General features: G+C 40.5%; 1 protein-coding gene across 2 annotated transcripts; it reads right to left on the reverse strand.

Annotated features, from left to right (window-relative positions):
- Positions 1 to 4,544: 4,544 nt before the first annotated feature.
- On the reverse strand, positions 4,545 to 13,025 carry LOC128791664 (leukocyte elastase inhibitor-like). 2 transcript variants are annotated; one of them, XM_053949474.1, is made up of 7 exons: positions 12,945 to 13,025; positions 11,460 to 11,635; positions 9,288 to 9,425; positions 8,365 to 8,482; positions 7,611 to 7,753; positions 6,772 to 6,939; positions 4,545 to 6,043 (listed from the first exon to the last, which is right to left on the reverse strand). In XM_053949474.1, the coding sequence occupies exons 2-7, from the start codon at positions 11,625 to 11,627 to the stop codon at positions 5,642 to 5,644; spliced, it is 1,137 nt and encodes a 378-aa protein (XP_053805449.1). In that variant the 5' UTR covers positions 11,628 to 11,635; positions 12,945 to 13,025; the 3' UTR covers positions 4,545 to 5,641. The 2 variants fall into 2 exon arrangements, with proteins under 2 accessions (XP_053805449.1, XP_053805454.1); XM_053949479.1 differs by lacking the exon at positions 12,945 to 13,025 and adding an exon at positions 12,040 to 12,112.
- Between the last annotated feature and the right edge of the window lie 1,271 nt (positions 13,026 to 14,296).

The following is a 14,296-nucleotide window of genomic DNA, read 5'->3' on the forward strand; positions in this document are numbered from 1 at the left end:
TCTATGCATTTGTTTAAATACTGCTATGACAGCAGTGTGGTTTTGAAAGTTTGATATCTCTTTAATTTTATTATCCCTACTTTCCAGAACAAGTTTAATTCATTTTGTAAGCAGAATAGTCACGAAAATGGCCACTGGAGTGGCTAAGCTTTTTGCACCTCTCTCCAGCTGTGATATGACCCAGCCACCTGTGGATCAGCTGTCTGAAGCACACAGGTAGGTGTATTTCTTGACAGCAGAGGTATTTGTGCTGTGTGGGGATTTGTGCTGCATGGGGCTTAGACCAGAGGGGTTGCCACAGCCACACGTCTGAAGTTCATTCAGAGCAGTGTTCACAAGCGAGGAGGTTTGTGGGCTGAGAATGCAGTGCCAAGTCTAGAAGCCAACTTTATTCTGTTTATTGCTCTTAATTCTCAAAACAGATTGCTGACCCTTGGCTTTGATCAAAAGTTTTGGATATACAGCCTCCAAAACTTTGTGATTTGTATTAGAGATTAATTTTGTTGTGAGGCTCCCTTCATATGAAGTCCTGTGTGATGTGTAGGGGTCAAGCCAAAGATCCTGGTGTAATTGAAATGTTTCAGAAATTGAACCTTTGCATGATTGTGTACTGTTAGAGGGTTTGACTCATATTCTTTAAACATTTCTATGTTCTCCTACCTTAAATAAGTAGTTTTTGAATGCTTTGAGCCAAGTGTTGTTCTAAAGTATTTCAACAAGCTTCATTTACATACATTTGCATGCTTTTCTTTTTAACACAATTCACTTTGTTGTTCAGTTGGAACTTTCTTGTTGCATGAGTTAAGGGGTTAATTAATTAGATTAATATTTTTATCCTGATAGTCCTCTGAAATGCCTTTGGAAGAATAAAGCAAAGGTGTGGTTTTTTCCAATGCTGGACCAGCATGTGCTCACCTTCAGAGGGCAGCACAGGTTGGCAAAGGGTTCAGAGGTGGTGCTTAGTTCCTCAGCCTCCGACAGAAGCAGAAATCGTGCCACTCAGGGCAGATCCATCATTCAGTGCTGTTTAATGGGCTACCAAAATTTGGTAACAAGTTAATGTTTCAAAGCCATTGTGCCACATGGCTGCTCTCCAAGCCAAGTATTATGTACCTTTTCCCTTCCTCCCTGTGGTAATTGGCAGCACTGGAGAGTGGCTGCTTCCTGCTCTCTCCCTGCTGCTGCTATGCATCTCTTATATCCCCTTACAGAAGGTCATCTCCTCTCTTTGAAGAACTCCATGCTCCATTAAAAAGTCCATCAGGATCAGATGCACTCAGAGGTTAACATTTCACCCCACACCCATCTCCCATCTCTCCAGAACAGACCCAAGGCAAAACCATCCATTTCCTCTCTTGGCAATTTATGCAGTCTCCACATAGGATTGGCAATGCTTTCAACAAGCAGAAGCCAATCTCCTAGTGAAACTGCTTCAAAAGAACGAGATGAAAGAATGAAATTTAAAAATCACAGAGCACATTTCTTTGTTTTCTAGATTTTGACTACCTAAAGTTTACCCTGAGAAGTTCACTGAAGGGCAATTGCATGCTAGTATAGTGGTGTATTTATTTACCTTTCAGAGTGTAGAGCTTTAGGGAAATACCAAACATTGCAGTGTCACTAGAAAATTTGGATTCTATAAAGTAACAATTGCTTCTGCTGCAAGGAACACCATCAAAATCCACCATGTCACTATCTCTTTTTCTCTTACAGAAGTTGTGCCACTAAGAAATTATGTAGATCATGAGAAAGGCCATGTTCAAGCCATTCCATGCTGAGGAATTCAGTACTTTGAGAAACAAATTGTACTGATATAAGTTGTTTCTTCCAGTCGTAACATGCCCTTGTGAGAGATACGGATAGCCACAACAGAAATAACAATTAAATAATTCCCCAAATTAGTTCCATTGTAGGATTTTTTTAGAAAATAACCTAATGAATATTGTTTCTAGCATTTAATTTGTTTGACTCTCACAGATAAAAATTTGGATGATAAAGCTGGCAAGGAATTGTCTTATACTAAATATTTATGTGAAATCATTACTTGAATTTTATTTTTCTTGTCCTGTTTTCTGTGCACAATAAGTTGAAATCCTCAGTTTAACCTCTGGACTGCATTTTTTTCCCTTTTCTGTGAGCATTTTCTCTCATGTTGAGAGAAAAGCACTTGACCAAAGTGACTGCATACCATTTTCCATAAAATGACTTAAAATATAAGTGTTTATACAAGCTGGTTGTTTGAATTCCCATCTGTCCTGAAGTTACATTTTCTGGCTGCTGTGATGAGTTCATTATCTGAATTGCCAGCAGCTACCCTGCATGTTCAGCATGTTTCCAGACAGGCTGCACTCTCCAGGATTTTGGCTGTGGTTTTTGTCTTTTATTGTTACTAAGTAGTCTGGAATTGCGTAGGCCTCTTAATGAATATGGCTAATAGCATGCATTTAGATCGTACCACAAGATAATATGACAGAACTAGCGGTTCACTATAGTAAAAAGAGGAAACCCAAACCAAAAGCCAAGTTCTGATTTCAATTGTACCTTTTTATCTCAATAGGTGCAAGAGAACTGGACTGGTCTTATTTCTGTAATAAACCATAATAAATCACGACAAACATCCATCTCCAATACTGGATCAGGTTTATGTACTTAACGAGGATTTTGGTCATATGTAGACACATACAAACATAGAACAGCAAAAGTATAACTACACGTGCTCTGAGTTAACTCATCAGTGTCAATTTATCGCTAGCAAATTTATCTCTAGTATAAGGTGATGTAAAATGCAGAGATAACTGTCTTCCTTATCCACACTATGGTATGTATTTCCTAGGATGAGCAATTTCAACTCTATGAATCAGACAAAAACCAGGCAATTGGTGGTGGGTGGTGGTGGTTTTTCTATCTAAATCAAAACCAAAAGGCTTTCCTAGGAAGTCTGTTAGCAGAAGTACAAAGTCTGGATTACTCATCACAGCACAGTGAACAAATATTTCTCAGAGTTTTGTCTTGTTATATAAAGGCTGGTCTGCTTAGGAGAGGCCAAAATGGAGAGGAGGGGGAAATCCAGCTACTGCAATCCTCTATTTCACTGGAAGAAGCTCACATGTTGTCTATTCAAACCAGCAGCCTGTTGCAAATTGGTTTTGCACGGGGTACTCAAGTACTCAACGTGCTCAAGAATTTACCAATTCCCTCCCAGAAGTTTAACTGTAGTCAGGCTGACTTTTTAATGTTGCATTCCTAAGGGTTAATATAAACCAAAGATTTTGCAAGCAGATTTTTTTTATGTGGTGCATGTGGATTTATGAATGCTGCTTTGCTAAGACTAAGTTCCTGATTTTATATTGAAACTTCTAATGTTTCAGTCTCTCATCTTGTATCTCTTTAGCTCATTAAAATTACATTTTCTACCATTTTACTCAGTTAAGACATCTTCTACTCAAAATTACCCTGCTTTGAACTTAGTGAGGCCTGTGTTCATGCAGTTCTACAAAAAAAAAAATCCTTTTCAAGAGGATAGTTGAAGCAGCATGCTATTATTTAGAAATGTGAATACAGATAGCACACCAGTTTTCTCTGTTGGAGTCAGCCGTTGTCAGTCATTTGTTCTGACGAGAGCTCAGGAAAAAAGCATGGAGTATTATGGAAAAACACAACCATCTCATTGTGGGACATAAATAATGGGAGGGGAATATTGGCCGGTAGGGTTGCTGGGTTTTTTTAAATGGTTGAATGTGAAGCTGATTTTATTGAGATTCTTATTGCTGAGATTTTGGTTTGTGCACCCTCTCTGTAGAAAACCAACTTGTCTCAATGTAATTGAGTTACAGTTCAATTACTGAATGCTGATACCAACACAATAAATACAGATAGACATCAGTCTCTTCATAAAGCTGATTTGTACTATTATGCAAGGTTTTATCTTTCTTCTGATTTCCTGGTAATTGCTGCCCTAAAAGCCTTCAGTCATGTATCTTGCACACATTGACTGACTTTCTGCAAATAAAGATAAGGACGAAACTAAAATGGAGTTTTTGAGCCTTGCTTTGCCGTCTACAGCAGCAGCAGCTTTTTTGCTAGAGTGCTGAAACAAAGCCCAGAAACTCAGAACAAACACAACACCAAAGTGCTCCAAATTTTTCCATGGGTTTTGTGCTAGTACTTTTTGTTTGCAAGGCATTGGGTTTTTTAAGCACTCGGTGCAGAGATGATTGCATTCACATCTACAGCCTACCAGAGCCTTTGCAACCAGGTATTGCAAACCAAGTTCTTATGCCATTTCATAAAACCACGACTCCCCCTGTTCCCTGTAGGGGCAAGCAGCTCAGCTTACACTTCCAGGGGAAGCTGCTGGCTCATGCAATTATCTCTTCTATTGAGCAATTTGGTTTTCAATATTTTTACCTACTCTGAACAACTTCAGACAGCCGGTTGCACCTGCTGCACCAGTGGTTTCTGTGGCTCTACTCTTCAGACAGTTATTTCGGTACTCTGAAATACAAAAAATTTTGCATACAAAAAATTGCCATTTTGAACAAAGGTTTAAGTAAAAGACTTTTATTTCTTGCTTAAAGACAAGATTCAAATACAGTTTGCAATTATATAAATTATTGTGCCCCATTCAGAGCTAAGGTTGTGCAGGGAAATGTTACAGTACCCAAGATACAAGTAAATAACTTCCAAAAATAAACAAAGAACGTGACAGTAGGTAATTACACTGACTACCAGGAATAAGGCTGTGGTACAGCACCAGAGGTTTGTGCATAAAGAGGTAGTAGAAGTCAGCTCAGTAAATATACAATCCTTATACATAAAGAGAAACATCAGGTATTTCTTGCAGATGCTCCTCTGGAAAGCTGAAGTATCTTTTGGGAATGACAGAGGTATTGGCCAGAATCTAATATTGGCAGCTTCTGAACATTCAAAAAGGCACCTAAAACCTCTAATCCCTTAAACATTTTCTTTTAACATTTAAAGTAAATTTTAAAAATCCTCTTTAAACATGTCACCTAAAGTCTTACTCATTTTTTCTTTCTCATTCAAAAGCTGTGTTGCAATTTTTCTGGCTACCAGCTTCAAGGGGTTACTTTTGTTTAAATAGCTTAATCCTTTCTCTATTAATAGATGTCTCTAAACAAATGTTATCTGACCTTCTATTTCATGACAGAACTGGGTATACCCAGCTGTTTGAGACATGCCTTTTAGTGCCTAGAACAATTTTATTACAGTATTTTTGTAAAGCAAGATTTTAAGGAAGGGATATCTTTGCAAGAACAACCTAGTATTTATGCATAAGGAGTGACTAGATTATTAAGGAGTGACTGGTTATCACAATGGGGAGCTGTGGACACAGAAAAACCCATGTGAGGATGCATAAAGGCTGATACTGTGCTTTAAGAGACATGTATTTCTTCCAAGAAAATTTATTTCTACTGCAAGATTTTCCTTGTTCAATTAAAGATGATGTCAATCTCAAGAAAGAAGAATAAATTACTCCCTTGTTTTCTCTGGGGTAGTTTTAATGGAAAGGCAGAATCTCAGTCAAATTACTAGGAACTCACAACAGGAGGATTAACTCATTCAGGAACAAAGCTTTCATTAACAACAGCAGGAACTGCTGCAAATGGTAAGTTTTCTTTTATGGGGAAGCAAATCTGCCCAAGAAGAGTATGCTTTGTGTTGGGTTGTGGCGAATAAAGAAAAGGAAAGGATGGTCAGCGTTGAAATCCTCTTCTATGGCCATGCAGAGCATAGCAATGCCAGCAGTGGCAGCTGCAGCTTCCGTGCCTTCCTCATTCACTTCCACAAAAGCCTTGTGGACAACTGCAGAGAGGAAGAGGTCACGTGCCCCTGACATTCCCGACAGGTCAGCCTTGCCACTGTCAAATACATCCAGCAAGCCCATAGCGGCTAAATCTGATTTAAGGTCATAGCTTTCCTCCAGCTTAAACTTTGGCAAGCGCACGTGAACGTCAGCAGAATACAGATGCTCTGGACGTGTCCATTCCTGGAGTTTCTCTAAGGTAAGCTGCTTTTCCATCTAGGATTAAAAGGACAGAGAGCATTACTTATCACCAGTATTTCATTTTCAGTAACATTTATGAGGCTTTATTTACAGAACATTATATAAGGGTAAGGCAGCTATGCAAAAATGAACATACCCACATCTTTGATAGCTAAATAGAGATAAAAAAATACTATTAAAATTAGGTGGAGTCAGTGCAGTTTTTACTTTACAAAGCAATGCAGACATTCGCTTCTTGCTGCAATGTACAGAAGGGAAAATCATGCACTGATAGCAAGCCAGTCTTCGTACTGTTTCATCTAACTAAATGGAATTACCTAATTAAAAACAAGTAACAAAAATCATAATCAGGGAGCCCAAAGCAGCTGGTCATTTAATGGAAAACAGTCTCACTACTTTATGGTTAAGAAAATAAAGACTTTCAAAGCTACTGAAAGACTAATTCTGTCATTAAAAACAAACAATCAAGGCAAGATAATTCTCACAGTTAACTCTGTTTTCAGTATCCATCATGGTTCATTCAGTTCAGCAGAGGATACATGAACACAAGCTACAAAATTAAAACACAATTTCTCTTCCTGATTCAGTACATCCATTTATTCTTTATTAGTGTACTAGTAGAGAGTTGTCTAAAAATACACCAAATAGATCTGGTGCCCTGAGAACACAGGTTCATTAAGGCTTTAATTTTGAATGGCCAAACTTAAAAATATTGAACAACTGCATTGGCTTAGATGGGTCACCTTCTGCAGTCCAGTGGAGTCCTCTTCAGTGTCATCAGGTAACAGGATGATCATACTAAGTTCTCTTCCATCGTAAGGCAACTCTAAAACACGGATCTTCTCTTCAGGGATGTATCCAAAATTAAATTTCTTTTTCTGATACATCATTTTTACTGTCCTTTTTTCATTCTGGATGGATAAAAGGCACAAATAGTAACAGTTAAGGAAATATTTAAAGAACTGATAGAAGACAAGTTAAAATTGCGTTTATGTAAACATTTATCCTCCATTATAAAACTGATTTTTTCAGACTTCTGACTGCCTGTTTAGAACTATTTCTTCTGAAGAAATCATGAGTTTGTATTATATTTGGTTCTCCTTTGGCTTCTATAGCACAGTCATCACAGAAACCAAAACAGTTTCTTCAAACTGCTGTATGAAAATGTTAAGCCAACAAAGATCAACTCTGTTTAGCATAAAGCAGATGACTGCATACAGTAACTTGTAAAGCTGTTAACAGAAGCAGCATATAGAACAAGAAGATGGGGCTTAATCAAAATGTCCTGTCATTTTAAGACTGCTCACCTAGCATCACAAACAGACACAGTTCATAGCTGCTGATCTGCTGCAGACAGAAACCCTGCTAGGTCCTAAACCATAGTTGAGAATTGTCTCTAATACTATTCTAGTAAGTGAAACAACAAATAGCTTGCTGAATATGGAAAAACATTAAAATCCATAAAAAATAATAACAATATTACTAAAGTACTTTGTATTTCTTAATTATTTTATCTGTAAGCAAAGCTTCACATTACCACCTATATAATTAGACCTGTCCTACCAGGACATATCTGTATTACCTTATTTAAGCGAAATGGTGCATCAGTGGTGTCAGCTTCTTGAAATTTCTCTGCCCAGTTCGCTTTAAAATAAATAGCATTCACCAGTACCAGCTTGGTCATGCTATCAACTGAGCCTTCAGACAGCAGATCGGGGATTTTGCCTTCAGAGGCAGAATTAAAAAGAGTCACAACAAAATCATGTAGTAAGTTGATGGCATTAAAATATATATTGAGAAACTGATGCCACAGAAATACTACAAATATAAAACAAATCTATTCCTGTAATAATGTGGATTTCAGTACCTGTCTCACCACTTCACCACACTTTTTCTTAATACATACTACTATAACTTTTGATATACAATGCTTTGATGAAAACATAATATTGTTAGTCTAAACTGTCATATGCAACTTATCCACTCCTCATACAAAAACTACAGAACGCCCACATTAAGGAATACTGAATTTAGAAATATATATACAATATATATATGGACCAAGACAGACTAAGACAAATTCTCCAACTCGTGAGTACATCTCCATGTTTAGGCATCTCTCCTGCACTCATGGCCTGAGCACAAAACAGAATGGAAAACTCTCAGGACTTATGGAACTGGTTAAATGCTTTGCTTAGATAATTTCTGGTTCTGTTCATGTATCAAATGAGTACCCCGGGGCAGAATTAAACTGTTCTAAAGACAGCAGAGAATAAAGCCCATTCCTGCTCCCAAGATATGAAACACTGCCAGTTATTAAAAAAATACTAATTTACCTTCAGTTTTCTCCTCGACCCACTGGTTAATTTCTTTCCTGGCTTTATCACAAGCCTGAAGAAAATCAACTGTAGCCAAGTCAGCTCCATATAATTTCTGTGTATTAGTCAGGAAATCCTAGATTTTGAAACAATAAAATAGCTTTCACTGCATGCAGATAAGAAAACATCTAATTATCAGCTAGATAAGATGTACTCAGATTGTCACCAACTCTGAGGTGGGGTTCTAACAGTGTGCTGTTTGGGGGAATTCTTAAGCTAACAGGTTTTTTTCCCACTCTTAGAGCAAGCCTCATAGTACACCAGCCATGTCTAGAGTTGATGGGGTGCTTACTGCAGGTGTTGCAATATTTACCTATCATTCTCCCGAAACAGGCTCAAGCACAGCTATGATAAAACAAAACTATCCAAAATAGCTGAAGATGGACAAAAATATCAACTTATTTCCACATAAAGTTGTAATTCCCTGGTAAAGAGGCATGTTGTTAAAAAAATATTGGATATCCCCTCCCAAAAAAATAGTGTTTTCAAAAATATTGACGTTATGTGGTATTACTCCGATGAAAATCCTAAAAAGCTGATTGCAACAGGAACAGAAGTGGCTGCAACCTAAAAAGCTGGTTGCAATAGAGTGGGATGTCATGAGACTACGCTAAACTAAGAACATAGACCAGTGATTCTTCTCTTGAGGACAAGAACGGCAGAACTGAACAGGAAAAGGGTTTGCTGTGTTACATCCTTTAGGTGAGAGGCACAGATGCTCACAGCTGTGGAAATGCACACGGCAAGTATGAAGCACTCTTGTCAAGTTCCCAGAAAAATTTAGAAATAGGCTTGGAAATAGTTCTACTTCATAAATATTCAAGCAGCTGCACTTTACCCCCAGATCCCACCACAGGCCATCCTGATGTGCACCATTGTACCTGCAGAAAGCTGTAGGACTTCTCTCCAAAGAGGCGACTGGCCAGCCGTAAGAGATAGGGTGCATTGCTTCTGTTTATATCCATTGTCAGAGCCTGGAATCTTGAATGAACATCTTCAACTTTGTCAAGGTGGAGCGTCTGAAATAAAAAGAAGTGAACTAGCTGCTGTTAATACTGTCTTAAAAGAACACATGGGGAATCTGTAGGGGAGGCCTGATGCAGCAGGGTAGGATCCAGTAGGTAGGCTGAAGAAGGAGAAAAGAAAAGGCTGGAAGCTGCTTAGAGACTTCTGTAAACCTCAAAGAATTAGTCAAACTGTCCCTTGGTGCTACGCTGCCCATGTCAGCCAAACCAAGTATTGTGATCCTGGTTTATAGGCAGTCACAGCTGAAGCTCTTGATCACAACCCCAAGTCCTGTCTGCATTTCTGAGGGCCTCTCCTCTGTGAGCCACTGGGCCCAAGAACTCATTCCTAGGTGAGGATCAAAAAGAGAGATGATGCCATGGAGACTCTCGCTTTCTTGGTTCCCCCTTTGGCCCAAGGGGATGTGGGGTTGTATATTTTCAGAATATACAATCATCACTATCACAGGTAAGGTATTAAGAAAACTTAGAGCAATTACCCTTTATAATTCTATGAAAATTATATAACTCCATAAATATATATGCACTTCATATATACTTTTAACATATATATATATATATATATATATATATATATATATATATATATATGAGTAAGTATTAGATTTAAGATCAAATGCATTACTGCAATATCTCTTTATCAGTACCCTCTCTTCCAGAGGCAAGCTGGCTGGGAGAAGCTGCCAGACCTCATGCACAGGGATGGCCACACCAAAGCAGGGACATTGATATTCAAACTTAAACCATGTGTTTCCCAGTAGGGAAGACTGCTGTGAAGCAGTGATTGGATTCAAAGGGAAGCCTTCTCTTTCTCTCACTGGGTATTTGGTCAGGATTTGCCAACCACCTCAGTACAAGCTGTGCTGTACAGGTGCATGGCTGAGCAAGATCATCACGGAGGCAACCTTACAATAGAATTATGATCCCGGAAATAAATTTTTATGTCCTTGCAAACAGCTCTTGACAATTGCTAATCGCTGCCTCTTTAATTAGCACTGTGTTCATAAGTGAAGTATTATGGTACAGAAACATGCCCTGTTGAGGATTACTATGTTGAAAGACATTTATTTCCCCCCCCAAGTTTCTTTTGCATGATTTGTGCTGTCAGTAGGTTTATCCTAGGTGGGGCTGTCAGTCTGATTACATGAAATATGTTCAAAGTCTGTTTGAACAAGTAGTGGGGAAGTAATTTTATTGAGTAAGCACAGCAACACTCAGCAGTATAAAAAAGTTCCTCCTAAAGTCCAGAATACAAAGGTGAAATTATTCATAGGCAAATGCATGAGGATGACTGCAATGAGGAGACTCACACACCTTTTTACAGGCGTTAGCCTAACGAGAGTGCAAAAATAACAGTGACTGAGTCCCTTCCATGACGGAGGTTTCAGGGGAAACTGGCACACTCCTATGTGCACCAGTTTTGCAATTTATAAGGAGGTTTTTTAAACTATCCTACCGACCCTAAAGCTATGGTAAGGATAATCATGCAGACTTAGCTCCTTCAAGATATCTGAGTGCCTGTTAGTGAGAGATTGATACTTAGGTAGCATCACCATGTATCATCATAGCTTTAGATATAAAACTATAGAATGCTACTGTGATTTTTACAAAAACACACAGAAATATTGAAAATGAACATACCAAATGAACAACACCAACATACGTTAGTGATCTTGTGTTACAAAGTAATAGTTTGTCAAAATGTCTCATGAAAACTTATAGAGCCTTGCTCCTGGAAGTTATGATCAATTTCAAAGGAGACTGACTAATGTAATTAGTCTCCTCTGCCAAGAATTAACTACTGAAATTAAATGAGCAACAAGGGCCATAGAAAATATAGACAGAGGGCTCTGGAGCAGGGTAGGCAGAGGGTAACTAGCTGCAAAGTCTGAGGAAAACTGAGCGTGCATGACAGAAATCTTGTCCTGAACCAATAAAAATACCCTCATTTCATCTTCCCTCCTCTAAAACACAACCCCTTTTAATGTAAATAAAATGTAAAATTAATGACCATTTTATTTTACTAACCTTCAACACCTGGGCTTCAGTATTACCTTTGGCCCCCAAAAGGACCATGGCCAGAGCAGCAGAGATACTGACAGGAGAAAAGAAGACATTTCCTGTTGGGTTGGCCTCACTAAACCTTCTGAGCAGATCAAGTGCAAATCTGCTGTTGGCATTGAACAGGCTCTCCATGGTTATACCTGAAAAAGAAAACAGTTGATAAGGACCCTGGGAAACATTCTTCAAACACCTTGTCTAACCTTGTGTGACTCACAGAGTAAAGACTGGATTAAACTGGATGCAGCTGCTTACAGAAACAGCAAGAATATTATTGTCAGAGCACCTTATTCTTAAAAAAATCAGTCACATTGAAAAAGCAGGGGATTTTTTCCATGTTATTTGTGTGTTCCAAACTTCCTTATCATACTAACTTTATAGACATTATTTTTTAAAAACTCTTTTCCTGCAGATTTGGAATTGGAAGTATATGTGGTGGTAGGATTGCCAAAGTCCCTCACCCTCACAGACCCAGCACATGCCAGGGCTTTCCCTCCTACAGCATTCCCTCTGCTCCTTTACAATGCACAGAGGACATTCAAAATACCTGCTCAGGGACATTCAGACACCTCTCAGTAACCCTCCTGTCTTCATGCCACAAATCCATGCCCCTGAGCGGTGTCAACCCTGCCAAAGGCTTGCGTGCACGCTGACTTTCAGCGTCAGGAGCACGGAGCTGCTCGCCACATCCAGGACCACCGGGGCTGGGTGGCCCTAAAGGCATGGGCCGGGCGTTCCGGGGGCTGCAGGGACACAATCGGGGACACAAGCGAAGCGCAGAACAGGCAAAGCGGCAGGGCTGACACTGAGCGGCGATGCGCTTCGGGGAGATGCTCACGAGCAGGCTGAATGGCGCAAAAGAGCCGGGTCAGGCGCAAAACCCCACCCAAGGGCCAGTGGCGGCACCGCTGGATGCTGCGCCAGCTTCCCGCTCGCCCAGCTCAGAGTCCGGCTGCTCTGTGCTTGCTTGCAGCCGGAGTCTTGGTTTGTTTCTTTCTCTCCTCTGGACGCAACTGCGTGGAGGAGTTTATACCAAAATTTGGGTGTTTCCTGCACAGTCTTTCTACAGCAATTGCAAATTATCGCTACCGGCTTCCTCCGTGCCAGATAGATAAACACCCGGCAGCTTTGCAACGTACTTACTGAGCTGTAGGCTAAAGACCACCAACACTCCTAAAAATAGCCAAACCCAAGCCCCAAGGCGTACTTTCACTTTCGTTTACCTACACCTCACTGCGCCAGCCTTTCACCCAAACCAGCTGTTGGACAGTGCCCACCCCCGATGCCCGAGAAGCGCCCCCCGCTCCGCGCAGACCCCGCCCGCTGAGACGGAGAGGAAAAAATTCCCCTTCTCGTCCAGTCACCGTCCCTTTCCCGTAGGATGCGCCGGGGGCAGGGACGGGGGCAGCCCCGCGGAGCCCCAGCTCAGCCAAGGGCCGCTTGGCCGCCTACCTGCAGGCTGGGATGGGACGGATCGGAAAGAGCCGAGCGGAGCAGTGACGCCGCGGTGTCACCCACGGGGACCCCACCGGGGCGGGGCGGGGCGGGGCGGCCGCTCCCGTCCGGGTGTCCCCGGTTTCCCGGTGGAGAGAAGAGGGAGCTTCGGAAGAGGGACTAAACAACCCCCACCATGCGCCAACAATAAGAGATCCAGGGGTTTTAGACCCATGGGGCAAGTGCACCCCTTGCACAGGGAGGCTCCTCTCTGCATTCCCACCCTGTGTCTCTATTTACACTCATCTTTTATAAAGTTATTTCGCTTTTTTTTTTCTTTTTCATTTCAAAGAAACTAACTGCATGGGGAGTTTTCTGTGGTTTATCACAATCTTTGTTCTCCATCAGTCCTTGGTCTGGCTCCCAGGGCATCCCCAGCTGTACTGCCCATATTGGTTTCAGGTGCATAGCTTTTAACTGCAGTGTATGGCAGTCATCCTGGTGACAAAAGTGCTGGGTCTCATCCCTCTCCCCTGCACATAATGGTTTTGTTTGCTTCACCTGAGACAGCTGGGTTACTGTGCACTGAATAAAGGATAGGCCCATCTAGCACCTTTTGGATAATGTCCACCAAGCCTTGATGTCAACCTGTGCAAAAAACTAAGAGGAAACATTGCAGTGCTTCCCAGAAAAAAACTGTTATCTAGGGACCCCATTGGTATCCTTTGAAATACCTTGAAATCCTTTCAAGGCCAACCACTAATTCAAGGTGGCCCAAGTAAACACCTCGGGTTTCACTATCCAGAAAAAAATTGTGTTTCAGCAAAGAATTCCAAACAAGATACATAGAAGCGGGTATTGCAAGAAATAATATTCAGAAAACTGGTTAAAAATATGCAATATTAATAGTAGCAAAAAGAAACAGACCTCTACAGCACTTAGAGTTCTTTCAGTATTTCAAAAACAGAAAGTGCAAAAAACATCACCGTGTCAGGAAAGCTGTTTCAGCTTTGTCTTTGGTATTCTAAAGTTAGACTACATTCTTATTACAGGACTAGAACCAGGTGAAAGATAAAAAACTCAAGATCTCCTGTGGTGATGGTTCTCACCATAAACACCCTCAAAGGACATCTGTTGCAAAATTGTTCTTTTCTTAGTTCTGGTCCAGTTGTTAGCCAAAACCCCACATCTATACAACAAGCTCAGCAATACTTAGAAAAGGCTGTCAAAGACGCCTTTCAGCACCAGGCAAGGTATCAAGGCACTAAATGGATGAGTCTTGAAGATAAAAGGGGAAGGAAGCTACAAATGTGCTCCAGCCTTGTCATAAACAAAAGCAAAAACTTCACTCCCATGAGCTATCACTGCCT

This window comes from Vidua chalybeata, chromosome 1, assembly GCF_026979565.1.
Source record: "Vidua chalybeata isolate OUT-0048 chromosome 1, bVidCha1 merged haplotype, whole genome shotgun sequence".
NCBI lineage: Eukaryota > Metazoa > Chordata > Aves > Passeriformes > Viduidae > Vidua > Vidua chalybeata.

Bases quoted from the DNA above. Each gene is read 5' to 3' on its own strand.
- LOC128791664 (XM_053949474.1), bottom strand. From the start codon at position 11,627: ATGGAGAGCCTGTTCAATGCCAACAGCAGATTTGCACTTGATCTGCTC. The intron at 8,483-9,287 runs GTACAATGGTGC...TTCAAAATCTAG, and splicing joins AGTCCTACAGCTTTCTGCAG to GATTTCCTGACTAATACACA. The intron at 6,044-6,771 runs GTGACCCATCTA...TTTTAATCCTAG, and splicing joins ACTCCACTGGACTGCAGAAG to ATGGAAAAGCAGCTTACCTT.